At 49.0% G+C, this 25,509-nt stretch overlaps 2 protein-coding genes across 9 annotated transcripts in view; one reads left to right on the forward strand and one right to left on the reverse strand.

Annotated features, from left to right (window-relative positions):
* EIF2D (eukaryotic translation initiation factor 2D) overlaps positions 1-9,587 on the forward strand; it is a 28,503-nt gene extending 18,916 nt beyond the window's left edge. For 4 of the 6 annotated variants that reach the window (XM_086693645.1, XM_086693643.1, XM_086693642.1 and 1 more), the window contains 8 exons: positions 393-496; positions 594-743; positions 1,118-1,207; positions 1,905-2,000; positions 2,574-2,681; positions 3,276-3,396; positions 7,694-7,868; positions 9,386-9,587. In XM_086693645.1, coding sequence (XP_086549771.1) covers positions 393-496; positions 594-743; positions 1,118-1,207; positions 1,905-2,000; positions 2,574-2,681; positions 3,276-3,396; positions 7,694-7,868; positions 9,386-9,456 — 915 coding nt within the window. In that variant the 3' untranslated portion in view covers positions 9,457-9,587. The remainder of the gene's footprint in view (positions 1-392; positions 497-593; positions 744-1,117; positions 1,208-1,904; positions 2,001-2,573; positions 2,682-3,275; positions 3,397-7,693; positions 7,869-9,385) is intronic. The other 2 variants (XM_086693646.1, XM_086693644.1) reach the window with 2 other exon arrangements.
* The window catches only part of RASSF5 (Ras association domain family member 5), a 72,676-nt gene continuing 54,409 nt past the window's right edge, over positions 7,243-25,509 (reverse strand). For 2 of the 3 annotated variants that reach the window (XM_025921274.2, XM_086693649.1), the window contains 4 exons: positions 18,443-18,553; positions 17,025-17,322; positions 16,438-16,553; positions 12,433-14,824 (listed from right to left, as the gene is read on the reverse strand). In XM_025921274.2, coding sequence (XP_025777059.1) covers positions 14,672-14,824; positions 16,438-16,553; positions 17,025-17,322; positions 18,443-18,553 — 678 coding nt within the window. In that variant the 3' untranslated portion in view covers positions 12,433-14,671. Of the gene's footprint in view, positions 8,369-12,432; positions 14,825-16,437; positions 16,554-17,024; positions 17,323-18,442; positions 18,554-25,509 lie in introns of those variants that run through there. The other variant, XM_086693648.1, reaches the window with a different exon arrangement.

Genomic DNA, 25,509 nt, shown 5'->3' on the forward strand with positions numbered 1-25,509 from the left:
CATGTAGGGGCCCATGTGCCATGAGCTGGATGGACGCTGGGGAAGCCCTGTCTGTAGGGCTCAGGCTAGAATTAAGCTTTTTGATTCCTGGTGTAAGGAGGGGAAAGAAAACTCTCCCTGGACTGAGGCAGTTGGGCGGGCACCCACGCCCCTCTGTCCCTTCCACCCCTTTATATCTGGCCAGAGTTCCAAAAGGTTTCACCAGTTAGTCTGTAGCTGCTTCCCACTCCCTGAGTCTCAGAGTGGGGGGCCTCCCAGTTCCTGGTTTGATGAGGGCAGGGACTGTCATGTGCCCCACCCAGGGACAGGCCAGGCTCAGCGTGGGGTATGTCAGTCGCTCAGGATGTGCGTGCCATCGGTGGAGTCCCTAGCACTGGCCCTCTCTCCCTTAGCTCTCTAAGTTCCTGCAGCACATGCAGCAGGAGCAGATTATACAGGTGAAGGAGCTGAGCAAAGGGGTGGAGAGCATTGTGGCTGTGGACTGGAAGCACCCGAGGTGAGTGCAGGGGGGCCTGGTCACCGTAGCTCAGCTGGCCCGGGGCACCTGGGTATAGTATAAAATGTGTTTTTTCTTTCCTTCTGCCGGGTTTTAGGATCACATCTTTCGTCATAGCCGAGCCCTCCCCGACCTCCCAGACTATCCAGGAGGGTAGCAGGGAACAGCCCTATCACCCTCCAGATATAAAATCCCTCTACTGTGTCCCAGCCAGCATGACTCTGCTCTTCCAGGAGTCTGGCCACAAGTGAGTTTTTGGAGAGCAGCCCTCCTCTGCCTGCTTGGTGCTCTGGCCATAGATCCTCTCCAGCTGAGTAGCTTTCTTCTGGGACTGGCAGAATGTGCTCTGCCCCGTCCTCCCTTTCTCTCACGTCCAGCTTCCAGCCTCCTTCCCCTGGGAAGCGTCTCTGAACAAATGAGAGTAGTCCTCTCCCTTTTCTACCTGTAACTACTCTGCACACGGTCCTGCTCACGTCAGTCAGGAAAGGGAAGAAAATAGAGGTCAGAGAGCCCAGGAAGCAGCCTGCCTAGCAGAGAGCGAGTCTTGGTGTCCACAGTTTATCTCCTGGCACAGCAGGAACTAACCACCCCCCCCCCCCCCCCCGATCATTTCTGACCTAGGAAGGGGAGCATTCTCGAGGGCGGTGAGGTCCGGACGATCATCATCAACTATGTCAAGAGAAATGACCTCGTTGATGCGGACAACAAAAAGTGAGTGGGTGTGGAGCTCTGCTGGAGATTAGTCCGTGACGACGCACTCTTGCACACCCCTGTGGAGGATGTCTGCACTGGAGGGGAACGGGGGAAAGCACAGCCGTTTGGACCAGTGGTTTCTGAGCCAGAGGCTGTGGACACACCTCGAGTTGTTGTCTGGTGCTCACATCCACATGTGCTGTCAGCACTGACTATATATAGCCTGAGTTCGTATCAGCTCATATATATCCACTGCTGGTTTTCAAATGCATGTGCTATTGTGAGGAATAAAATGCAAACTTAGAAAAATTTTACCGAAGTCCTTGTGGCTTTTTGGTGTTCTCTGTTTTCTTAGTAAGTGGATACAAAAGATAAACTACTAAATGAAGAACATTCCATTACTTTTTTTTTTTTTCCAGAAGATATCCCCATGATCAGAGAGTTGGAAACTGTTGGCCTAATCATGATGAGTTAGCAGAACTGAGCCAGGGATCCCATCACCCCCTCCCCTCTACCACCTGCATTACCCTTGTTCTAGGAAAACCTTCCATACGTCCCATCCACAGGGTACACTGCTTCATGGACTGTGGTCCCTGAATTGGTTCTAATGGTTCTGGATGACAACAAAGGACATACAAGAGACGAATCCTGAGGTGGCCCTGGGGTCAGTAGGGGCGGGAGTGGCATTTCTTTATTATCTCTTCTTTCCCTTCAGTCTCGTGAAATTGGATCCCATCCTATGTGACTGCATCTTAGAGAAAAACGAACAGCACACAGTCATGAAGCTTCCATGGGACAGTCTCCTGACCAGGTAGTGGGGATTGGCAGTCCCTCTCCAGTGTTTCCCCCCACCCTCCCCTGAATGTCCATCACATTGAACTGTAAAGTTGTCACTGTCTTAGTCTTTGATTTTTCTTTCCATAATTCAACTGATAATCGTCTACATGAACACAGTTTTGGTGATTTTGATGTGGAAGTTCCTTGGAATGATTTGAGCCAACACAATATAGAAGAGAACCTAAGGGGCACCTGGGTGGCTCTGTCGGTTAAGTATCCGACTTCAGCTCAGGTCATAATCTCATGGCTCATGGGTTCGAGCCCCTCATCGGGCTCTGCCTGGAGCCTGCTTCGGATTCTGTCTCTCTCTCTCTCTCTTCTCTCTCTGCCCCTTTCCCGCTCTCACTCTGTCTCTCTCTCTCTGTCTCTCTCTCTCTCTCTCTCAAACATTAAAAAATTAAAAAAAAAGAGAACTTAAAAGGGAGAAAGAAGAACAATGAATTAAAATTAAGAACTTCAGAAAGATTTAGAAGCAAAAAGAAGGCTGGGAGAAATTGTCTTAAAGTCTTCAAAAGAAAGATTCTTACTCTTTGTTCTTGTTCCACAGATCAAAACTGAAAATTATGTACATCAGGAGTTTGCAAACTACAGCCCATGAGCCAGATCTGACCCACTACCTGTATTTTTTGGAATACAGCCACACCCATTTGTTTATGTATTGTCTGTCAGTTGCTTTTATGCTACCATGGCAGAGTTGACTGGTTGCACAGACCCTGTGGCCTTAAGGCGTAGAATATTTACCATCGGGCCCTTCATAGAAAAAGTTGGTCAGTCCCAGTGTATAGGATAACAAGAGAAAATCTGGTTAGATAGAAGGTGGACACTCTTTGTGGTAAAGGAGTTCTCTAAAAGATTCATTGGAACACGTCACAAATGTGAAGCAGCACTTCAGCACACTGGGTACAGGAGAGTCTTGAGACGGAGTAAACTCCACAAGGCAGCCCAGACAGATTTTCAGAAGGCCAGGCTGCTGGACAGTTTTCAGGGGTTCAGGTCACTGATGATCCCTTCCCTGAATCCATGGGCCTTGACTTTGGCCATGCTCTGGGGATCTTTAAAGAATATTGGAGTTTCTGATGTAATTGGTCTTGGGTGCAGCTCCTTGGGTGAGGTCGGTGATTCTGAGTGCAGCCCAGGGCAGACCACTGCCTGCAAATTGGCTCACACCCAGCTGCCCGCTCATAGCGGGGAATGAGGAGATAGCTTCTGTTGGCTTTACCAGTCTATAGCTTATGAACTCCTGTTTCAGATGTTTGGAAAAATTGCAGCCTGTGTATCAAGTGACTTTTCCAGGACAAGAGCCCATTGTGAAGAAAGGCAGAATCTGCCCAATTGACATCACCCTAGCACAGAGAGCGTCTAATAAAAAGGTAAATTTTAAAAGACACAATGTTGGAAGATGGTGATTTAATGTCCCTGCTATAAGTTTTATTCTCTACAATGTGATTAGAGGATTTTAGATTGGCACACCACAAAGATAGTTAATGAAAGACCCATGCTTGCATAAGTGGGCTGGGCCTTATAGAAAACAGGTGATGCTGCCCCCTCACTCCCTCCCTCTGGGATTTTGTGCTGGGAAACTCGCTAGAGCCTAGTTCCAAAGGTAAACAAGATTTTATTTTTATTTTTCTCTTAGACCTGTCATGGGCTTTCAGCTCTCATTGTTACTTCTTGGGCCTTGCTCAGTGAAAATAGCTTGTAAAGAAGTGTGTTTAGCCTGGCAACAGACACATAGGAAACAAATTCTGTCTGTCCTCAAGTGTATGAAAAGCTGTTCTTGGGAAAAGGAGTGCACTCATTCTGAGATGCCTTGAGAAGACAAGTAGGAATACTGGGTGGAAATCCCAAGAAGACATACTTGGGTTCAGAATAAAGAACTTTCTAATGTATGGTTATAAGAGTGGGCTTTGGCATTAGGAATATGTGGGTTCAAATGTGGCTTTTGCCTTGCTGCTTGACGTTGAGAAAGTTAATGGTTTTTTGCCTGAGTTTACTAATGTGAAAAATGGTGATAATGCCTACCTTATAAGGCACCGTGAGGACCAGATGAAGGAATATACATGCGTGAAGCACTTAGAATTGTGCTTCACATATAAGCAGTGAATGAGAACCGGTAATGATAACCTCAATAATAATTAGCAATAGGCACTATTTCTCGAGTGTGTAGTTATGTGCCAGACTCTGTACTAAGCAGTTTCTATGTATGTAGGTTTTCTCCACTATTTGTTTGTTTATTATTGTTTTTAAATAATTCATTGTCAAATTGGCTAACATGCAGTGTGTACAGCGTGCTCTTGGTTTTGAGGGTAGATTCCCGTGGTTCATCGCTTACTTACAGCACCCAGTGCTCATCCCAACAAGTGCCCTCCTCAATGCCCATCACCCATTTTCCCCTCTCTCCCACCCTCCCATAAACCCTCATTTTGTTCTCTGTATTCAAGAGTCTCTGATGGTTTGCCTCTTTCACTCTCTGTTTGTAACTATTTTTTTTCCCGTTCCCTTCCCTCATGGTCTTCTGTTAAGTTTCTTAAATTCCACACATGAGTGAAAACATACGATATCTGTCTTTCTCTGACTTAATTCACTTAGCATGATATCTTCGAGTTCCATCCATGTTGCTGCAAATGGCAGGATTTCATTCTTTCTTATTGCCAAGTAGTATTCCATTGTATATATAAACCACATCTTCTTTATTCATTTGTAAGTTGATGGACATTTAGGCTCTATCCATAATTTGGCTATTATTGATAGCCCTGCTATAAACATTGGGGTACATGTGCCCTTATGAATCAGCACTTCTGTATCTTTTGGATAAATTCCTAGCAGTGCTATTGCTGGGTCACAGGGTAGATCTATTTTTAATTTTTTGAGGAACTTCCACACTTTTCCAGAGCGGCTGCACCAGTTTGCATTCCCACCAACAGTGCAAGAGGGTTCCCGTTTCTCCACATCCTCACCAACATCTGTTGTTTCCTGAGTTGTTACTTTTAGCCATTCTGACTGGTGTGAGGTGGTACCTCAGTGTGGTTTTGATTTGTATTTGCCTGATGATGAGTGACGTCGAGCATCTTTTCATGTTTCTGTTGGCTATCTGGATGCCTTCTTTGGAAAAAATGTCTATTTATGTCTTCTGCCCATTTCTTCACTAGATTGTTTGTTTTTCAGGTGTTGAGTTTGGTAAATTCTTTACAGATTTTGGATACTAGCCCTTTATCCAATATGTCATTTGCAAATATCTTTTCCCATTCCGTTGGTTGCCTTTTCTTTTTGTTGATTGTTTCCTTTGCAGTGCAGAAGCTTTTTAACTTGATGAGGTCCCAAAGTTCATTTTTGCTTTTAATTCCCTTGCCTTTGGACATGTGTCAAGCAAGAAATTGCTGTGGCTGAGATCAAAGAGGTTGTTGGCTGTTTTCTCCTATAGAGTTTTGATGGTTGCCTGTCTCACATTTAGGTCTTTCATCCATTTTGAGTTTATTTTTGTGAGTGGTGTAAGAAAGTGGTCCAGGTTCATTCTTCTGCATGTCGCTGTCCAGTTCTCCCAGCACCATTTGCTACAGAGACTGTCTTTTTTCCATTGGATACTCTTTCCTACTTTGTCAAAGATTAGTTGCCTATACATTTGTTAGTCCAATTCTGGGTTCTCTATTGTGTTCCATTGGTCTATGTGTCTGTTTTTGTGCCAATACCATACTGTCTTGATGATTACAGCTTTGTAGTAGAGGCTAAAGTCTGGGATTGTGATGCCTCCTGCTTTGGTTTTCTTTTTCAATATTACTTTGGCTATTCGGGGTCTTTTGTCGTTCCATACAAATTTTAGGATTGTTTGTTCTAGCTTCGAGAGGAATGCTGGTGCAATTTTGATTGGGATTGCACTGAATGTGCAGATTGCTTTGGGTAGTATTCATGTTTTAACAATATTTGTTCTTCCAATCCATGAGCTGGAATGTTTTTCCATTTCTTTGTGTCTTCTTCAATCCCCACTATTTAAAGTGGAGCACTCCTCTGAATTCTATTGTAACCTGAAAGGGTTGTAAAGCAAAAAAAGCAATTACCGTGAATTTATATGGAAAAAATTTTGAGTGTTCCTGGACCCCAAAAATAACTTCTTTTAGGCTTTTCTGATACCTCAGGACACATCTTGCTAACAAATACATAGAATAGATGGAGATAAGGCCCAGATGCTCACAAAGTTCAAAGCTCTGGTGGCTGAGTGTAGTTCCGGGGAAGGAGTGACCGGGGTGTTCTTGCTGCTCGGTGCCTGCTGCCTCTGTGAGGGCTCCCAGAAGACCAATGCCGAATGCTATTTTCCCTTTTCACATTTTTTTTTTTACAAAAGCGAAAACCCTGTGGATTTGAATCAGCAAAAACAGGTACTAATGTAGGACTTTTCATAAGAGCCAAGTGGCATACCGTGTACTCTGAAAAATCAGGGAATGCTTGTATTAACTTATTTAAACATTAAGTTTTAATATTGATGATTGCAGTTAGAATTGTCCAAAATTAAAATTGGTGCTTTGCAAAATAGGGAGTTATTGTCTCTGGAGGTCCACAAGCAAAGATTGGGCAACCAGTTGGGGGAAGATGTAGCCAGGAGTTCACGCATCAGATGGAGGTGCCGAAATAGGTGTGACCTCTGATGTCTTATCAATTCTGAGATTCTCTGGGGCTGGAGTCCCTTGACAGGCCTGGGTTATTTGGAACCTGTAACTTTATCGAGAGCAGCCCTCCCCAGCCCACTCCTGATGGTAACATACTTGACCATCTCTCTCTAGTCACAAATAATGCGAGAGAACTTGTTTCAAAAAGAGAGAATTGTGATTTTAAGTGTTGATGTTCTTTTTAAATCTCAAAATGATATATATGTCATTTGTGAAGTTGATGAATAATAGAAAAATGTAATGTGTTCCTGATGAAATGCTTGATATTAAGGAATTATCGTCCATTCATTTTTAGGTGTGATGATGGTTTTGTCTTTGTCTTTGAAAGAACCCTTATCTTTTAGAGATACGTACAAAAGCATTTGTAGATAAAATGATCTGATGTGCAGGAGGATTTGCTTTAAAGTAATATGGACAGGGGTCTAGGTGAATCGAGGTTGGTCCTGAGTTGATAATTGTTGCAGCCAGTGATGGGAACATAGGAGCTCAGTTCTACATCAGGAGAATCAGTTCTACTTTTATTTATGTTTTTAACTCTTCATAATAAAAGAACTTAAAAAGAATTTTTTTTAATCTTTATTTATTTTTGAGAGAGAGAGAGACAGAGTGTGAGCAAAGGAGGGGCAGAGAGAGGGAGACACAGAATCCGAAGACAGCTCTGAGCTGTCAGCACAGAGCCTGACACGGGGCTCGAACTCACAAAAGCAAGTTCATGACCTGAGCTGAAGTTGGACGCTTAACTGGCTGAGCCACCCAGGTGCCCCATAAAAGAACTTTTTAAAAAGTTCCCACATGTTACATGTGGGATAGAGAGTATTCCATTAAGTATATATATTGGATGGGATAGAAAGAAACAATAAGCATAAAAATAAAAGTACCACGTGGAGGAAAAGGTACCGTGGGTGTGGGGATGGTGAACATAGAGGGTGGAGAGCTGCGGAGGCTCCAGAAGGCTCTGTGAAGGGGAGGGCCTGTGTTTGCACCTGCCATCAGTCTTCTGTCCCCACAGGTGACTGTGGTCCGGAACTTGGAGGCCTATGGCCTGGACCCGTGTTCAGTGGCCGCCATCCTCCAGCAGCGATGCCAGGCTAGTGCGACCGTCACACCTGCCCCTGGGGCCAAGGACAGCCTGCAGGTCCAGATCCAGGGAAACCAGGTCCATCACCTCAGCCGCCTGTTGCTTGGTGAGCATCCCCTCTGAAGGAGCAGAAATCTTCCCACCAATTCAACTCACGCCAGTCGTCATAATCTTTGTGGCCATATGGTTCTTGGCCAGCAAGAGTTGGAGCTAATACTTGAGCCAGATCCTTTGCCCCGCCCCCCCCACCCCCCCAAATTCAGAACTCTCTCCACCATGCTCTCGGAGTAGTTTTCTTCCTGGTTCTCCCTTTTATAAAACATTTTTTGAGCATCCAGACTGGGCTAGGTACTTTGCTGGGCTTCATGCAGGCATGATCTCTCTTAATCTGACGATGCTGCAGAACTGTTTCTGTTTTGCAGATGAGGAAACTGAGCTTCGGAGAGATTCAGTACCTTGCCCTGAGATACTCAATTGTTTGGTGTTGTAGCCCAGCTCTGAACTTTGGTTTGTCACACTGTAGAGCCTGAGTTCTTTCTACCACGTCTGGGGCATCCAGCCTCCAGTTTGTCCTCAGTTCACACCATATCTGTCTGAGTCAGCTTTCTAAAACAAACGAGATCGCATCACTCTCCTGTAAAAACTCCTTATGCCTTGTCACTGCCTTCAGAATAAGTTCCTACACTCAGTAAATAAGACCCTCCCAGTCCAGATCATCTTCCCCTCGGGGTCTCTGGCAGCTCTCTCCCCCACCCCTGGGCCTCTGCCATGCTGCCGCCCTTGCTGTTCCCCAGATGTGCCAGGCACATTCACACTTGGTGCTTTTGTCTCTGTTCCCTTGCCTGGTGTGCCCACCCTCCCACAGCCCACATCTGCCCAACCACATCTGGGCTCATTGGCCCAGCTTAGGGGTCAAACAAAGCCTGTCTTAGAGCAGCCCCACTCTTTTTCTGTCCTTAAATTAGCATTTAAGAAATTGCCAATGTATCACTTTCCAGTTGTGTTTATGTTTCTGGTTAGCATCTGCAACTTGGCCAATTTTTCCTAATATTAGCGCTCTGCTAGACGGAGCAACTTAAGTCAGAGACCTTGCCTTCATCCTTTTTGTGCTCAGGGCCTGGCATAGTAAATGCTCAATAAGCAAATGTATTTTAGGGCTTAAGGCAGGACCCTGTAGCTAACTTTTGGAGTTGACCCCTTTAAGTGAAGAATTCCTATCTGAGATACTAAGAAGAAATACAGCCAAGCACATGACTAAACACAGATGCATACATTCTGTCTCATGAGAAAATTATAAATGCCTCAAGTATACCCGAGAAAGTGGCTATCAGTGTGAAAATTGCTAAAATACACGTTTCAGCCATGAGGTATAAGGATAAATGGTCCATCCCAGACCGCTTCCCAGAGGAGCTAGGTTTGAGCTGGGTATAGAAGAAGCGGTCACATGATGGAGGTTGATTGAACGGAAGTTCACAACAGAAATGAGCGCACAGTGGGGTGAGAGGGCGGGGAGGTAGCTGTGCCGGTGGGTCGGCCCATGGGGGTGGGGGGGCCAAGGGCAGGAGGTGGCAGGGAGGGAGCAGGAGAAGAGCGAGCTTGGAGTTTCTGCTTTTTGGATTGTAGAAGAGTATCAGCTTCCCCGGAAACACATCCAAGGCCTCGAAAAGGCCCCCAAACCTGGCAAGAAGAAGTAACAGACTCTTGTTTCATGCGGACGATCCAGTGGAAATCAAGCTCTGGGCTGGTAATTGATAAGAGCATTTTCAGCTTTTACAAATGAAACAATATAATTCTTTACCAAAATAAATTTTTATTCTAATCTAAATCTGCTTTCCCTCTTGTTTCCTCCACTTAGCTAAAATGTTGTAGTAAAATTTTCAAGTCATACGCCAATTTAATTGTTTTCTTAATATTTATTTATTTTTGAGAGGGAGAGCACGAGCAGAGGAGAGGCAGAGAGAGAGAGGGAGACACAGAATCTGAAGCAGGCTCCAGGCTCTGAGCTGTCAGCAGAGAGCCCGACGCGGAGCTCGAACTTGCAAACCGCAAGATCATGAGCTAAGCTGAAATTGAGAGTCAGATACTTAACCGACTGCGCCACCCAGGTGCCCCAGTCATACGCCAATTTAAATTGACATAAGAGGTTGTTGTGGAGTCCCTTTTCTATACATGTGATTTCAGTGGGTTTAGTGCCTTTCCTGCTTTCAAGGCCAGATGGCCCATCCAAAGCTCAGGCAGGTAGGGACTTCCAGTGTTTTAAAGCCCCTCTAAGCAAATAGTCCACAGCCTCTTGCCCCAAAATAGTGCCTTCACATCTGTAAAGGGTTAGTCGCATAGAAGCAGGACTCAGCTGTTCTCTGCCATGGAGCAAGGCAAAAGAAGAAAGTCTTGGCCCTAAGTTGCAGCAACATTTGGGCTAGATAAAAATAAATCCTAAAAGCACATGGGTTACTCAACAATAGCGACTTCTTCCCCAGCGCTGGCACGCTGCCACTGGTGATGGTAGATTGCGATGTGGCTGCAGCATGACGGCCTTGTCACAGGGAAGAGTCTTATCCAACAAATGCTTTCTTCAGCCCTGAACTTCTTAACTGGGGACTCATGGAAGAGGTCTTTAGTTGGTCTTCAGAGGATCTGTGAACTCCCTGAAATGGTACACAAGATTTTTTTGTATGATCCTTTTCCTAAGAGAGGTTATCATGCTTTTGCCACATTCCCAGCAGGATCACTGCCAAAAAGGTTCAGAACCACCACGCTGGTCCGGAAGTCACTTCTGTGACCAAAGCTCTCCTTGTACAAAAGGAAGGAACGAGAGCGAGAGCGAGAGCGGAGCTGAGAGTCCTTTGGTTTTACCATCAAAAAACAATTAGAGTTCAATTTACTTCTTTCTTTCCTTTCTCATCTGTTTGTTTTTTTTTAATTGAGATAAGAAAGACTTGAACATATGCAAATATTTGCAAATTACCCATCTGGGGCTGGAAAGGAAGAAAGGGATATGAAAGTGCATGTGTGACACCACCTACCTTTCATTATTAGACCCAGAATAATAGTGCTAGTCACTTGTGACTTGCTGTAGGTAAACCCCTTAATTTTACTAATCCTCTCTCTGCCAGCACAGGCATATGGAACCTAGGAAGGGATTTTGGAAATTGACCCCAAACGAGGTCCTATTACAACAAAACCTTTGGACAGACAGTTTGATCTGAGGGAGTATGGTGTGAATAGTAGTGATGAAATATGGTCCTTATATGAATACAGATAACATGTAGTACTTTATAAGGTTCTTTCACAAACATGATTTGCTTTGCACAGTCTTGGTGGGATTGGAGGCTCAGAGAGGTTGTGTCTTGCCTTGTTGATCTCTGTTAAAGACACAAAGCCAGTAAGCAGTGAGGGTGGGTCTAAAATAAACATCCACTTCTAACTGTGATTTAACCTAGAATTCTGCTAGGACAGTCCTGTCAGGACGTGTGCTTTGGTTTTTCCAGTAATGATGACACATTTGCATTAGGTCATCTTCCCTTTCCCCCTGGTGAACGCCACAGATACATACATGTAAGAAGGCTGGGGAAGGTTAGGCTGTTTAATGAATTGGGGTTTTGTTTGTTGGTTTGTTTGTTTGTTTTTCCTATGTGCTAAGCCAAACACTATCGAGGTCAAATCCATAACTTTGAACTTATTAATCCCATGCTGTTACCAGATGAATTTCAGTGAAAAGCAGAAACTGGTTCATGTCTAGGTTTTGGCAAAGTTACTGAAAGACATACTTCTTGGCGGTCTAGATGAACAAATGTTACAGATGTGCCCCATTCTTGGGTAACTTTAGGAACGTCTATTGGATACAGTGTTCTCTCCTCCAGGGAGATAGGGAGTGAGCTGGCTGTCACCACTGGAAGGCAGGCAGGAATCTCTCTTAACAACTTTATGTGGTTGCTTCTGTGATTACAGAGCTGTTTCTCTGACGGAAGTTAGATAATGCTAATATGAAAGGGTCTTTTTACTCACCTCATTTGCCCTCCTCCAAGGTGAGCTGATCTTAAACTCTCAGAGGCACGTCCCATCTGCTTTATTTATTTATTTATTTATTTATTTTTGGTTTATTCATTTTTTGATAGAGACAGAATGTGAGTGGGAGAGGGGCAGAGAGAGGGGGAGACACAGAATCTGAAATGGGCTCCAGGCTCCGAACTGACAGCACAGAGCCCGATGGCGGGGCTCGAACCCACGGACCGTGAGATCATGACCTGAGCTGAAGTCGGACGCTTAACCGACTGAGCCACCCAGGCGCCCCATATCTCCCTCATTTTTAAATAATTCGAGAAACAGAAGAATCCTTGTCCACATCAGTAGTCTGTCCTCATGTTTAATCATCTTTAGCTCCAGAAAGCTCCCTCCTCTCTTCTCACTCAGGATCCCCTTCTGTAGCACATCCCCTTTCCTCTCCTGCTCTGGGGGTGTGCAGGACAGCCGGTCACCGGGGCAACACCCTCTGGCCCATGCGTCCCGTCCGTTTTCTCCAGATTATCTGAAGAGCAGCCTTCACTCCTCTGTTCACTGGCAAAAGGGAATGTGACTCTGCCAAGAAGCGCGTGCCCTTCCCTGTTCCCACCCTCTCTCCCAGCTCCCAGTTTCCCGGAGATGGTGAAGGCCAAAGGTGTCTCCAGTCTGAATCCTTTTTGCAACAAGCTTTTATTACTTTTTTTTAAACCCATCTAAGAAAGACACTTAAAAAGAAAATATCCTCAAGACAAACACGTACACACTGGGCAACACAAGGGTAGAAGGCACTACCAGCAGTCATACCTCTGGGGGGAAGGGATAATTCACACAGACTATGTTCCGAGGCTCGGGACTCGGCACGGGTCCTGGGTCTAACTGTGCTTTAGATAAAGTCGGAATTTTCCCATAATCTTCTTATTTCATAAACACCCCTATCTCTGTATATATAGCTATATGCCCTTACGTATATATGGACGTGACTTTTTTTTCCTTCTCAAAAATAAAATGGCCACCCCATCAGCGGGAGGCCCTCAGCAGCATTCACAGTGGCTGCAGCAGGAGCCGTGCCTTCCATTAATGTTACAGACATGCAGCATGAAGGAAAAAGGGGCTCTCTACCCACTCCCTTTAATATACAGCAGGGAGAGATTTCTTAAGGGAGGGAAGCGATAAGGCTGAGCAGGAGATGGCAGATAACCAGGGTGTGGGGAGCGGGGGAGGGGGGGGGGTTCTCAAAAATCTTGAGCTGCTAGCTCGTCTTGCTTCTGCAGCTTTGAAGACAGACACAGTTTGGATGACAAGGGGTCAGCATTCCTTCTGGGATCAGGGGCAGTGAGGATGCAGCAAGGGTCAGGGAGGGGACTTCTGAGGCTACACAAGCTGGGGCTCAACCTGACCCAAGCAGGACCTGGGAAGGCAGAGGAGCGAAGAAGTGATCTCTGAGAGGCTGGATGGGAAAACCGTGCCTGCTTTGGAAGTTAAAAGTCCTTCTCCCTCCGTACTGGAGTGTCTTCGCAGTCCTGGCTACTCGCTTCAGTTGTTTGGCTAGTTCATTTTTAAGTTTGCACCTGAACGGGGAGCCAGTACAGATGTAAGTTAGGAATCTGACCCACCCTGTCCCTGCGGTTGACATCACTTCTTGGGAGTCAAAGCCCAGGATCTCAGATGGGAAGGTCTTTGACTCTTGCACCAGCCTTGGAGGGAGGGCTCTCCTGCCTTGCCCCCCACACCGCCGTGGGCCACTTCCTGGCAGGAGCAAGCCGGCAGTAGAGCATCAAGCAAATGCACCCTGCTCCTCTCTCTGAAAACAAAAAGGCACTGAGGTCAGCCGGAAGCCAGCCCACAGGCTCACTGAGCACAGTGCCACGGGCGGGCCGGGCTTCAGAACACAAAAGGACTCCCCTGGTGGCTGAGCTGGAGGTTCCCCGGTCTGTAGTCAAGGTGCCTCCTTGGACAGCACCTGAGTCCTGGTGGAAGCAGACAGGCCGTGCTGCAGCCCAAGGGGGACAGCAAGGCAGCCAGGCCCTCCCCAGCTTGCTAGCTGGGGGAAGGCCAAAGGCAAGTTGGACACACTTCTCTGCGACGTCTCTCGGCTTTCTCAGACCGCCTGATTTCCATTCTCACAGGAGACATTCAAAATGGTGAATGGTTGGTTTCCCTTTGGTGGAAACACATGATGATGGCAATGTCAAATTCAAAACTGTAACTTAAAAACAAACACTTGTCTGTTCACGACAAAGACGTGACTGTCACACTTGCGCAGATAACATATGCCTTTGGGTTTACGTGCACGGACTCTTGAGCGATGAGGGCCAGGGCGGGCTGCGGCTTCTCCGGAAGCCTCCGAGCCAGCCTCAGGCTTTGGTGCTCCCTACCTGAGCATCTGGGGCCAGTGGCTTTATAACCTTCCCTTGAGCATGAACAATGGGCACATTGGGGAACAGTCCTTTTACGAGCATTATCCTGCTTTCCAGGGCTCAGCTCAGATCTGCTAGAGGAATATGCTACAATTTTTGACTCATAAATAAAGGTCTGTGGGCGGCAAATACGAGAGAAACTGAAGAAGAATAAAAGCCAGAGAAAGAACATAACAGCTCTAAAACCTTTCTTCTTTCCTTTACCGGCTGGTGCGAACAATTGCGGTTCGGTGATGACAGAGGCAGCCGGTTGGCTTCCGGGAGGATCACCCAGGACTGAGGCTGCTCTGTCCCCCATCCCCCTCCTCAGCAGCGAGCGGCAGGCAGCGCCTGGCCCGCGCGCACCTGCGCCCCTCAGAGGTTTTGTGCCACATCTGGAACTGCCAGGTGGGCACAAATGCACCCGCCGGAGGTGTCCTGAGAAAAAGTGTCTGTTGCAAAATAATAATCATAAAAATAAATCCGCGGGCACCAGAAGAGGAAGCAGGACCGGTTACCCAGGTTTGCCCTGGGATTCTCTTAAGGCCTCCTCCAGTTTCTGCCTAAACTTGTCATACTTCTTCTGCACTTGTTGGATTTTGTCCTGCTCCTCTTTTTCCAGGATCGTGAGGAAGTTCTGGAGCTCAGGGATGGAGAAGGCGTCCCACTGCAAGGCACGAGGGAGATGGGGGAGAAACAGAACAGGAGACAGGTCAGAAGCTGCACGACCTGAGGGGCCCATGCTGCCTCCCCGGTTCACACGGTTCACACACGGTTTGCTACCGAATAGGCAAGTGCAGTGGATAAAGCTTGGGTTTCCCTTGTCATACCAGCAACCAAATTTCAAATCCTGGCATCTCATGACCAAGATGTACCAGTCCATGTGCGGTGTTTTATTTGGAGAATCAACCGTCTTCCATTTTCTCTGTAGCAGCTGAGATCTGTTCAGATCTCAGATGCTAGAGCCGCCCGGGGCCCATGCTAGCCTCTCTAGCTGTCTGCTGTGGGGCGATGAGCAACAGGCCCTCAACGTGCAGACCCCCAAGAGGCAGATGGAGCTGGACTCAGCCCCCGGAGACTGTGTTTCAGCCTGACTCCACCATGGGATCTTGGGCACATCACTGCGCCCTTCTCAGCCTGCTTGTTCATCTGCCACGGGCTTAGGGTGTCCGCCTCCCTTGGCTGGCAGAGCAGATAATGAGGTAACATAACCTGTAAAGCTCTGTAGAGCCCGGTTGGCCCAGGCCTGCCCCGATGGGACCTGGCCTCCCGGGATGGAAGGCAAGCATCACTGCTCTCAGGCTGACCCAGGAGCAGAGCCCCCGCCCCACTCTGTGGAGCCAGGGGTTTTGACTCCTAAGCTCTTTTGAGCACAAAAGAATATTCAGGTTTATCTAGTTTAATCCCCACGTTGCATAACTGAGGAGACCGAAGCCCACAGAGGGAAGGTGGTAGAGCTACTGGGACAGAGCTGCAGCAGCAGAACCGGAATTAGAGCCCCGTCTCTGAACTCCCAGGCCCGTGAGCTTTGCACCAGGCCTGCAGCGTTCAGACATTTTCAGCAGAGTACTTTTTCCGAAAATCTGACTCCAGTGTGTAAGTCAGATGGAAGCCCAGCTGCCTGACTGAAGCAGGGAGAGGGGACAGAGCCCTAACACCTGCCTAGATGCTCCGAATCTCCACGGTGACCCCTAACCCTAGGCCTCCACTGAACACAGTGTGCCAAACGCCGAGGATGCTCCCCCGCCCTCGGCCACTCCTCCGTGACTCCAACTCCCAAGTATCCCAGGCCGTGCAGGGCGCCAGCCTGATTTCACCCTAGTTCGTGCCGCCACACTGCACTCTGATGAACTCCCCTTTGAGGAAGGAGGTCCGTTTTTAAGAGCCAGGAAGAGACACACGGCTCAGTGTGTGTGGCATGGAGCTTGCTGGGCCTCAGGCCATCCTGGAGCAAAACCAACCTGGGCCCGGACACAGGAGCTTCCCAGTGCCCCTCCACCCTGGGTGTTCAGAAATAAAGCCCATGAAATCCTTTCTTTCCACAGACCTTGCCAGACACAGGCGCTGACTTGCATCCCCCAGGATGCTTACAATCCTGGCTTTGGACACTGAACCTCCTTGGCCCAGCACTTACCCCGGCTCTTTCTCAGCCCATTTTCCCAGCTGCCTCCACAGGGCCCCCAGCTATGCTGGGTAGGGAGGATGACGCCCACGAGGGTGCCCCATCCAGTGTGCCCTGAGGGCTGGGTTTGTGCAACCAGCAAAGGGGCCCAGACCTACCTCCACCTCTCCAGTTTCATTCTCCTTGAGCACAAAGCTGAGGACGTCATTGTCAGGCCCAGCCAGCAAGCGCAGGTACAGGGGGCAATCAGCGATAGAGAGTTTCTGGAAGAGCACTGCAAACCAAGAGAGGGAGTTAGGGGCTCATCGGAGGTGGGGAGGAGGACAGACCCGGAAATAAGACGCAGGGTGGTTATAACTGGAAGTAGCCAACCTTCCAACCTAATGAAATGAACCTGATGAGAAGACATAGGGAGTGACCTTTTATTTTTGGTGTCTGCTGAGAGTTGGAAACTTGTTTCCACTTGCATCACCTCCCAAAAGATTAGCAGTGGCAGGCGGGTGCTCTCCCATTCCACAGATCAGGAAGTGGGAGCCCAGGGTGTGGGTTTCCTGCAGTCACGTATAAGGTGAGGGGCACCGAGAGCAGGCGCGTGCTCCCCGTCCAGCTCTCTGCCCAGAGTGCCTGTGTGGCCCTTCCACATGGCTGGAGTGCAGTGCCCAGCGGAAGCCCAGTCCTCCCACCCAAGTCTGGCAGGGGTTCAGTGGGAGAGGTGGTTTCTGGCCGGGAGCTTGCTCTCTCATACCTTGCCCGTCCTTGTGTATCCGCTTAAAAAGTGCAAACTTCTGGGGATTGTCCACAACCATGAACTTCTTGAGCAGCCCCTGGATGACCTCACTGACCGTGGTGGTGCTGCTGATGTGCAGCTGCTTGATGGCATCCAGAGGAAGATAGAAGGACGTCCGCTTGTCCGTGGTGGCCGCCAGGTTCACTTCCTTGATGGCATCGTAGATGGACTGGGGCCGGATCCCAGCAGGCACGGTCACTGGCCGCCGAAGTTTCAAATGCACTTTGATGAAACCCGTGTAGGTGCCATCTTCACTCTGAGGAAGAAGGTGGGGGGTGCCCCATGGGTCAGCTCCGGTCTGACTTGCATGATCCTAGCTGCCACTCTGGGCCACTGCCCTGGATCAGGGGCAGGGGGTGGGGTGGTTGCAGAGGCCTTTCCTAATAACAGTGCTATCCCAGTCAGCCCCCCACCTGTCTCCCCGAGTTCCTTCCCATCTCTGCTGACCTGGAGGTGCTGGAGGGCAGAGACACTGTCCCCCTGCCAGCCCCGCATCGGGCCAAGAGAAGACACGCAGTATCCAGCAACCAGGGGGGACACGAGGAGCTGCCGTGGCTTTCGCTCTGGGGGCTCAGGCTCCCTGTCCCAATCCCCTGCCTTTGGTGAGTCCCCACTCCTGGGAGGCAGGGTCTGGAGCGTCCTCTCTAGTTTGCCCCTCCAAACCAGGGAGGAGCAGGAAGGCTCTGTAAAGAGGCCCCTGGAGTGACCTGTAAAGAGGCCACTGGATTTCCTCCTGTATTTCTTTCCAAACCAGCAGCCTGCAAGACTTAACGCCCAGGTCCACCGGAGACTGGATTTTCTAGCCAGTTGCTACCAGCCTCCAGCAGGGGGCAGCGTTCTTCTACCTTCTCCTCCCCTTCCCTTCCCACTGAAGATGGCCTTCGCTAGCCTGGCACAGAGTCGGTGCCTCCCTGCTCAGAGCGCTGCACAGTCCAAGGAAGCCTCCTGAGACGCAGGCTGTAACGGTGCAACAACCAAGAGGGAGAGGACAAGGAGCTGCGAACCGCCCTTGTGAGGCCTTCCTGAGGGCGGAGCAGTACCAGGTCACTCTATATTACTTAAATCTCAGGACAGCTTCGACAAGTGGGCACCAATACCTCTTTCACACTGAAGCTTAGGGACGTTAAGAAGGTTCCCAAAGCGAAAAGTGGGAAGAGCCAGAGACGGATTTGGATCTTATTCTAAAGCCCATTCTTCCCTGCAGCCCCGGGGGGTGGGTCCCTGACCGCCTGGGTTCTCAGCCTTGCACAAGCCCCCAAACCTGGGGAAAGGGGAGGGGCCTCAGAAGGGCCGCCCCAGAACCTAGAGGGGTAGCAGGGGAGCCCAAGTGACCGGGGGCGTGGCCGGGGTCGTGGATGGGGGCGGGCCCGACGCACCAGCTTCATGCCCAGGCAGTTCTTCTCCCGGGTATTGTAGCTGTCAATCTTCTGTTTGATCTCCTGCAGTGTGGGCGGGCGCTGCGTCTCCTCCGGGGGTTTACAGACATTCTGGAACACAGAAGTGAGAGTGGGCACACAGTGGATGAGAAAGGGTAGGACCACACCCTCCCAAAGGCCTCCCTGACCAAGCATAGGGAGCACCAGCACCACGGGGTAAAAACTAATTCCATGGGCTCACGGTGAGAACAATCAGAGGTCAAATTCCAGCGGTGCCACTGCCTAGCCGGGCCAGCCCTGGGGAAATAGCTCTAAACCTCAGTCTCCTCACCTGTGAAATGGGAAAAATAACTACCTTTCAGGCTTGCTGTGAGACTAATATGAACATGCCCAGCACATGGGCACCGACCACAAATCTGGTGAATCAGCAGAGCAGCATTGGCTCACAGAGGGTTGCTATGGAAAACATAGCCTTTAGATGCTAAGGGAGATGCAGAGAAATGCAAGCCAGGGTCCATCTCCTCAAGGAAGTAACAATAGAGCTGGAGAGAAAGGAATGTACACACAGTCCCAGCATATGCTGATGGGAAAGACAGTAATTCATCCAGACCCAGGGGACCAAGGGCACGTGAGCATCAGTTCAGGCCCCACATCACCAGCCACAGAATTTTGCACATAATTAAGTCAGTTCAGCTGATCCTTGAACAATACAGGTTTGAACTGCATGGATCCACTTATACACCAATTCTTTTTCGATAAATACAGTCCAGTGCTGTAAATGTATTTTCTCTCCCTTATGATTTTCTTCATAACATTTTCTTTTCTCTAGCTCACTTTATTGTAAGAATGCAGTGTATAATACACATAACATACAAAACTGAGTTAATCGACTGTTCATGTTATTGGTAAGGTTTCCGGTCAACAGTAGGCTATCAGTGGTGAAGGTTTGGGGATGTCAAAAGTTATACTCAGATTATTTATTGTGCAGGGGGGTCAGCGCCCCCAACCCTGACGTTGCCCAGGGGTGAACTGTATATATTTGTCAAACAAATGAGTGAACCAGAAAGGGACAGGGGGCTGTCCTTCTACAATAATTGAAAGAATCAGCCTCCTCTCCTGGAGCATGGGGACAACCAACATGTTCTCAGCACCCCCTCTGTGGTGAGAACTTGGCATGCACGGTCTCTTCATCCTCATGAACCAGAACTCTGTGAGATGGAGTTTATTACCTACGTTTTACAAGTGAGACAACCAGGACTAAGGAGTTCAGTAAGTTGCCTAGAGCCCTGTCCATATGTGCAGAACTGAGAGGAAATTCCCGGGCTGTTCTGTTGAGTCCTTCCCAAGGGCTCCCCTGGTGCCCTCTCCCCCTAGGGAAGGGTAAGGGAAGAACAAAACTGAAGAAGAAGCTGGGGGTCAGTGTCCTTCATGCTGTAGAGGGGGTTCAGGGGTGAATTCTGGGGTCTCGGCAACTCTGTCCCTCGTTATTTCCCTGCATTTCTCCCAACCTCCCTGCCGCCCAGCTTCTCAATCTTGTCTCCATGCTGCCTGTGTGTGGCCCGGAGTGCAGGAGCCATGGTTTGGGAAAAACCCACCCAGAACTCGCCTGATTTTAGAAATCTAGCAGACTCAACGCGGATCAGGATTCTCCTTTGGCAAATGGGGAAACAGGCCCAGAGAGGCGGAGCGTCTGTGTTCTCCTGGCTGCCTCCCTGACACCACCCTTCAGGGGTGTGGTTTGGTCGGGGAACTTCACACCCACCCCGTCACGGCAACACCACCCAGTTGAACACAATGGGTGCCCCCAACAGAGCCCGCCCTGGCTGTCCTCCCTCCAGCAGGCTGTCCATGGAGATTGGGCACACCCAGCAGGATGCCCTCACTTCCTCCTCCTGCTTTCCCACCCCCCTCCCCGGGGCCGATAACATGTTCTGTGGCTGCTGTGGTGAGCTGGCGTGGCGCCCGCCCCCGCCCCTCTGCATGGAGATAAGCCCACACCCCTTTTCCATCGCAGCATCTTCCCTTGGCTTGTCTGCTCCCCCCTGTACTATTCCTCAGGGGTCCTGAAAGTAACAGCATTGTGCTATGTGCTTTCACATACCTTCTCTCACATACCCCCTACGCTACTCCCATTTTACAGATTATAAAACTGAGGCTTAGAGGGGTTAAGGAACAGATCTGTGGTCCCACTGCTAGTAAGCAGCTGAGTAGAGCAGAGCCCGTCTAAATCTGCAGCCCGTGTTCTTCTTGATTCACCACCTGGCCACTCTAGGCAGCTTCTGCCACTCCCATAATGCCCGCTGAAATTCCACCCCTCCAGGCTGGGGGGTGCAGCTGTTAAACCAAGGCCTATAAACGATGGGACCTGTGAAACATTCATCCAAGGTGTATCTGATGAGTGGGCCAGGCCCCAGAGGCATCAGGACCCACGGGCACCGCAACACCTGCAAAGACGTCAAGGAGGGACTTCTCATCCCGCAAGTGGGATGTAGCTGCCAGGAGGCAGGACCCACCCTTTTCCTACGTGGCCGCTCAGGCTCTTGAACTGGACCTTGATCCCATCGAAGACCACCCAAGGGGGAGCACAGGCCAGGGCATCTCCTGTTTGCTTGAGGTAAGTAGCAGGTGATACGAGCCTCACAGAGTGCCTTCTTCATTCACTGTCAATTCATTAACCCAGCTCCTCAAACGGAGCTCCTGATTCCTCATCCGTTCCCACAGTTAGTTCCTGGAGACACACACTGCCCCAGAAACCCTCCCAACCCTCCCCACAGCGGGGCTCATCCCTATGGGGCCACGTGTGCCTAGCGGAGGCTCAGCCCTGGGAGCTTCCGGCCAGAAAGACCAGTCATCTGGTTACTACCATGTGCTCCCCCCTTTCCAGCCGTGAAGCACGCAGGCTGTCCCCTCCTCAGGAGTTCACAGCTTTCTCAAACTTGTCTACAAAAAAAAAAAAGTTAAATGATGGAAACTCTCGAAGCTCCTGAAAGATCTCCTCTCATAGCTTCCAACTGGCTACAGCCATTTCCCTGTCAGAAAAGGCAGCTGTGTCACAGCTTGCAAAAGCCGATTGTTCCGGGCTTGGGTCTGTACACAGCAAGAGGCAGAGCTACTGTGACTAAAGGTTTCTTCTTCTTCCTGTTCCCCTTTCCTTCAGCAGATAACCCATCTATCCACCCCCTTTCCCGCCACAAACCTGGGGAAGTGACGCAAGCAGCCGAGGTCACCCCTTCCAGGACTGATGCAAAAGACAGGCATCCTGGTCTCCCCGCCCCGTTGGAAGTGCCAGGAACCCTGTGTGGCCAACACGTGGAGTCCCCCAGCCTGGTGTGTCAGCACCTGGGGCCGCTATGCTTGCCGCCCAGACTGCATCTGCCAGACGAGATCTGACCCATGGATTGGATGAAGCACCTGCCAAAGCAGGCCAGCCAGCGAGCCAGCCAGCCACAGCCACGGGAGCTCACTAATCCCTTCCTTCCCAGGGATGATACAGAAGCGAGGCCAGTGGTTCTTTCTTTCTTTCTTTTTTTTTAATTTTTTTAATGTTTATTTATTTATTTTGAGAGAGAGAGAGAGTGCAAGCAAGGGAGGGGGCAGAGAGAGACGGAGAGAATCCCAAGCAGGCTCTGCACTGTCAGCCCAGAGCCTGATGTGGGGTCCGAACCCACAAACCATGAGATCATGACCTGAGCCAAAATCAGGAGTCAGATGCTCAACCGACGGAGCCACACCCAGGTGCTCCTAGGCCCATGGTTCTTAAATTTGGCTACACACGGAATCATCTAGGGGATCTCTAAAAACACTGGGCTCCATCCTGGAGATTCTGATTTATGGCCTGGGGTCCAGCCTGGGCAGAGGGTCCAGCCTGGGGTCCAGCCTGGGCAGAGGTAATTCTGATGTTCAGCAATGTTTGAGAAGAACTGGTATAGACCCCTCGCAGCCCATTTCAGATCCCAAGGGTCGCCATCCAGCAGCAGAATTAACACTTGGCCACCTACAGATATTCACTGCCCGGAGGTTTACCTAAAAGGAAGTATCTGCTCTGTGAACAAGGTCAATAATACAGTAATCTTCAGAGGGTAAGGCAAAGACCTCAATTTCTATTCACCCGCCAGATTTTCAAGTCCTCAAAGTGAAAGATTTGTTTCCGTTCACGGGTACAAAGCTAGAAACCACGCAGCTAGCATTTTGTCTCCTAGGTTAGCCCAAGATGGAGACAGAACGGGAACTCACTCTGATTGAACAAATACCGGCATCGGCCTGCGAGGTGTCCCTCGTAGGGGGTTTACACATCTCGGTGCATCTGGCATGGAATTCATCCGCTCTGATTAAGCCGCTGGCATCGGTGGCAGATGGTTTAGCTGCTCCCGATGCAGCTGGCACATCCAAGACACTGGTGAAAAACAGGTTTGTGCTCCCACATCCTAAGCTATGGAAAGGGCTGCGTTGCCTCTCAGGGCTCAAGTTTATTAGGGTACAGCCACGTGAAGAGGCTAGCTGCTAGGGGTCAGAACAGAAATGCTCCCCCGAGAGAGTGATCCTCAAACTTTTCTATTAAAATATCACAGGGGCGCGTGGGTGGCTCAGTCGGTTGATCGTCGGACTCTTGGTTTCGGCTCAGGTCGTGATCTCACAGTTTCGTGAGTTCGAGCCCCATGTTGAGCTCTGTGCTGACAGCTCAGAGCCTGGAGCCTGCTTTGGATTCTGTGTCTCCCGCTCTCTCTGTCCCTCCCCCATTGGCTCTCTCTCTCTCTCTCTCTCTCAAAAATAAATAAACATTAGAAAATATTATCCTTAACATCAAAGTTAAGAGGACCATCCCTGTGGTCTGGGGCCTGTCTCAGAGCAGATTTACCTGAAGTTGAATTTTACTTTAAGAAGAAACCCAGGGGTGCGTGGGTGGCTCAGTTGGTTAAGGGTCTGACTCTTGATTTCGGCTCAGGTCATGACCTTGTGGTTCATGAGTTCAAGCCCCCCATCAGGTTCCGTGCTGACAGTGCACAGCCTGCTTGGGATTCTCTCTCTCTCCCTCTCTCTCTCTGCCCCCTCCCATGCTTTCTCTCTCTCTCTGTCTGTCTCTCTCAAAAATAAGTAAAAAAATAAAACTTAAAAAAAAAAAAGAAACCCAAACATTGGTTAGCTCTGCATTCTTTTATTAAAGTTTTTTTTTCAATTTATTTATTTTGAGAGAGACAAAGAGAGCATGAGCAGGGGAGGGGCAGAGAGAGAATCCCAAGCAGGCTTCGTGCTGTCGGCACAAAGCCCCACCTGGGGCTTGAACTCAGGAACCATGAGATCGTGACCTGAGCCAAAATCAAGAGTCAGACACCTAACCGACTGAGCAACCCAGGTGCCTCTAACTGCGTTCTAATCAATGACACATGTCTTGATTTTGGTCACTGGGGAAGAAGAGGCTCGGAGTGAGTCCTGTGGCTTCTAGTATCCCCAAGTGGACACAGGGCAGCCCGTCAAAGCCCCAGCAACAAGGGGGCCCCAGGGTGAGCAGTGAGCTGAGGAGAATCAGATACGTTCTGATACATCAGCTACCTTCATGCCATTTTTTTTCTTGACCCGAGTCACACAAACTTCATTTTTGCCAAAAATTTCACTCTCCCTCTTGTTAAACTCCTCAGCCTCTTCTCCCTTCATGATGTTTTCATCGTATCGCTCCCATCTGCCCACCTGAGGTCCTTCAACTTGCCCCGGCCTCTCTGACCACTCCTGCCTTGAATGATGGTGATGATGACCATCCCTTATTTTATTTATTTACCAGCTACGTATGCCAGGCAGCACTCTGATCACTTGGCATGTGTTAGTTCACTTCATCCTCCCCACAAATGCATGGGAATGCCCATTTCACAGATGAGGAAACTGAGCACCAGCAAAGTTAAAGCGAACCCACACCTAAAGCTAGCACTATACCATCTGGCACTTCAATACTCATCTACTTATATTAACCTCCAAGTAGGCTATCTCTCTATCTTGAGTTGTCTTCTCAGCTAGAGTGAATTTTCTTAACGACCTACACCATGCTTCTATTTATTCTCTGTGCCCAGCGGCACCAAGCATGAAATGGATAATAGGTACTTGCTCAAGAACCTTCAATGGCTCCTTATTGCCTACAAGGAGTAGGGGGAAAGATCTTATTTCTCCCTAGGAATTACAGAGCAATGAGCCTTGGATTTCAGTGTAGACGGAGTTCCGTAAGAGAAGCACCCATACCTGTCTTATCCATCACGGCATCCCAGAGCCTAGATGCAGCTCGGAACAAGTAGAGGCTGAGGAAATACCTGCAGGATGGACAGAAGCATGCATTTGGGTTCTGATCCCCATTACTAACTAAGAGATCTTGAGGAGATCCGATAACCTCCTTAAGCCTCAGCTTTATCTGTCAATTTGAAATACAAATCCTTTATTGCCTGATAGGATTCATGCCAAGGTAAGACCAAATGAGATAATGGGTGCAAAAACCATTTTGGAAATTATCAAACCCATCCAAAGGCACATATGGTTACGGTCATCCCAGGCTTACAAAGTCCTACCCCTATGAGCCAGTCTCATTTCTCATTTTCCTTGAGCACTTAATCAGGCTTGACCACCATGCCATAGAGTTTGTTGGCTCTGGTGGCTGGCAAACTTTTTCTGCAGAGGGCCAGGTAGTAAATACTGTAGGTTTTGCTGGCCATACGGTCTTTGTTGTAACTACTTAACTCTGCCACTGTAGCACAAAGCAGCCGCAGGACAAGCATGGCTATGTTTCAATAAAACTTTATTTATGGCATCCGGTGCATGAGCAGTAGTTTGCTCACCTCTGCTCTACGCCATTGGGCGGTTTCTCCTGCTTAGAATACACAGCTCCCATCTCCCCTGGTGCCATCGCCCATGGCGGTGTCCTCACTCTCCACTCTCCTACCATAGGAGATCTCCGACATTTTCATTCCCAATTGGAGGAAGGCATATACAGGTTTGTACCGGATGCTGCCTTTCTTCTGAATGATACTCTTGCCGAGAGCCATGTACTTCCTGTGTTTCCTCACACCCCTGGTCCTCACTCTCACTTAATGGAC

This window comes from Puma concolor, chromosome E4 (genome assembly GCF_028749965.1).
Source record: "Puma concolor isolate L17-30 chromosome E4, mPumCon1.1.hap2, whole genome shotgun sequence".
NCBI lineage: Eukaryota > Metazoa > Chordata > Mammalia > Carnivora > Felidae > Puma > Puma concolor.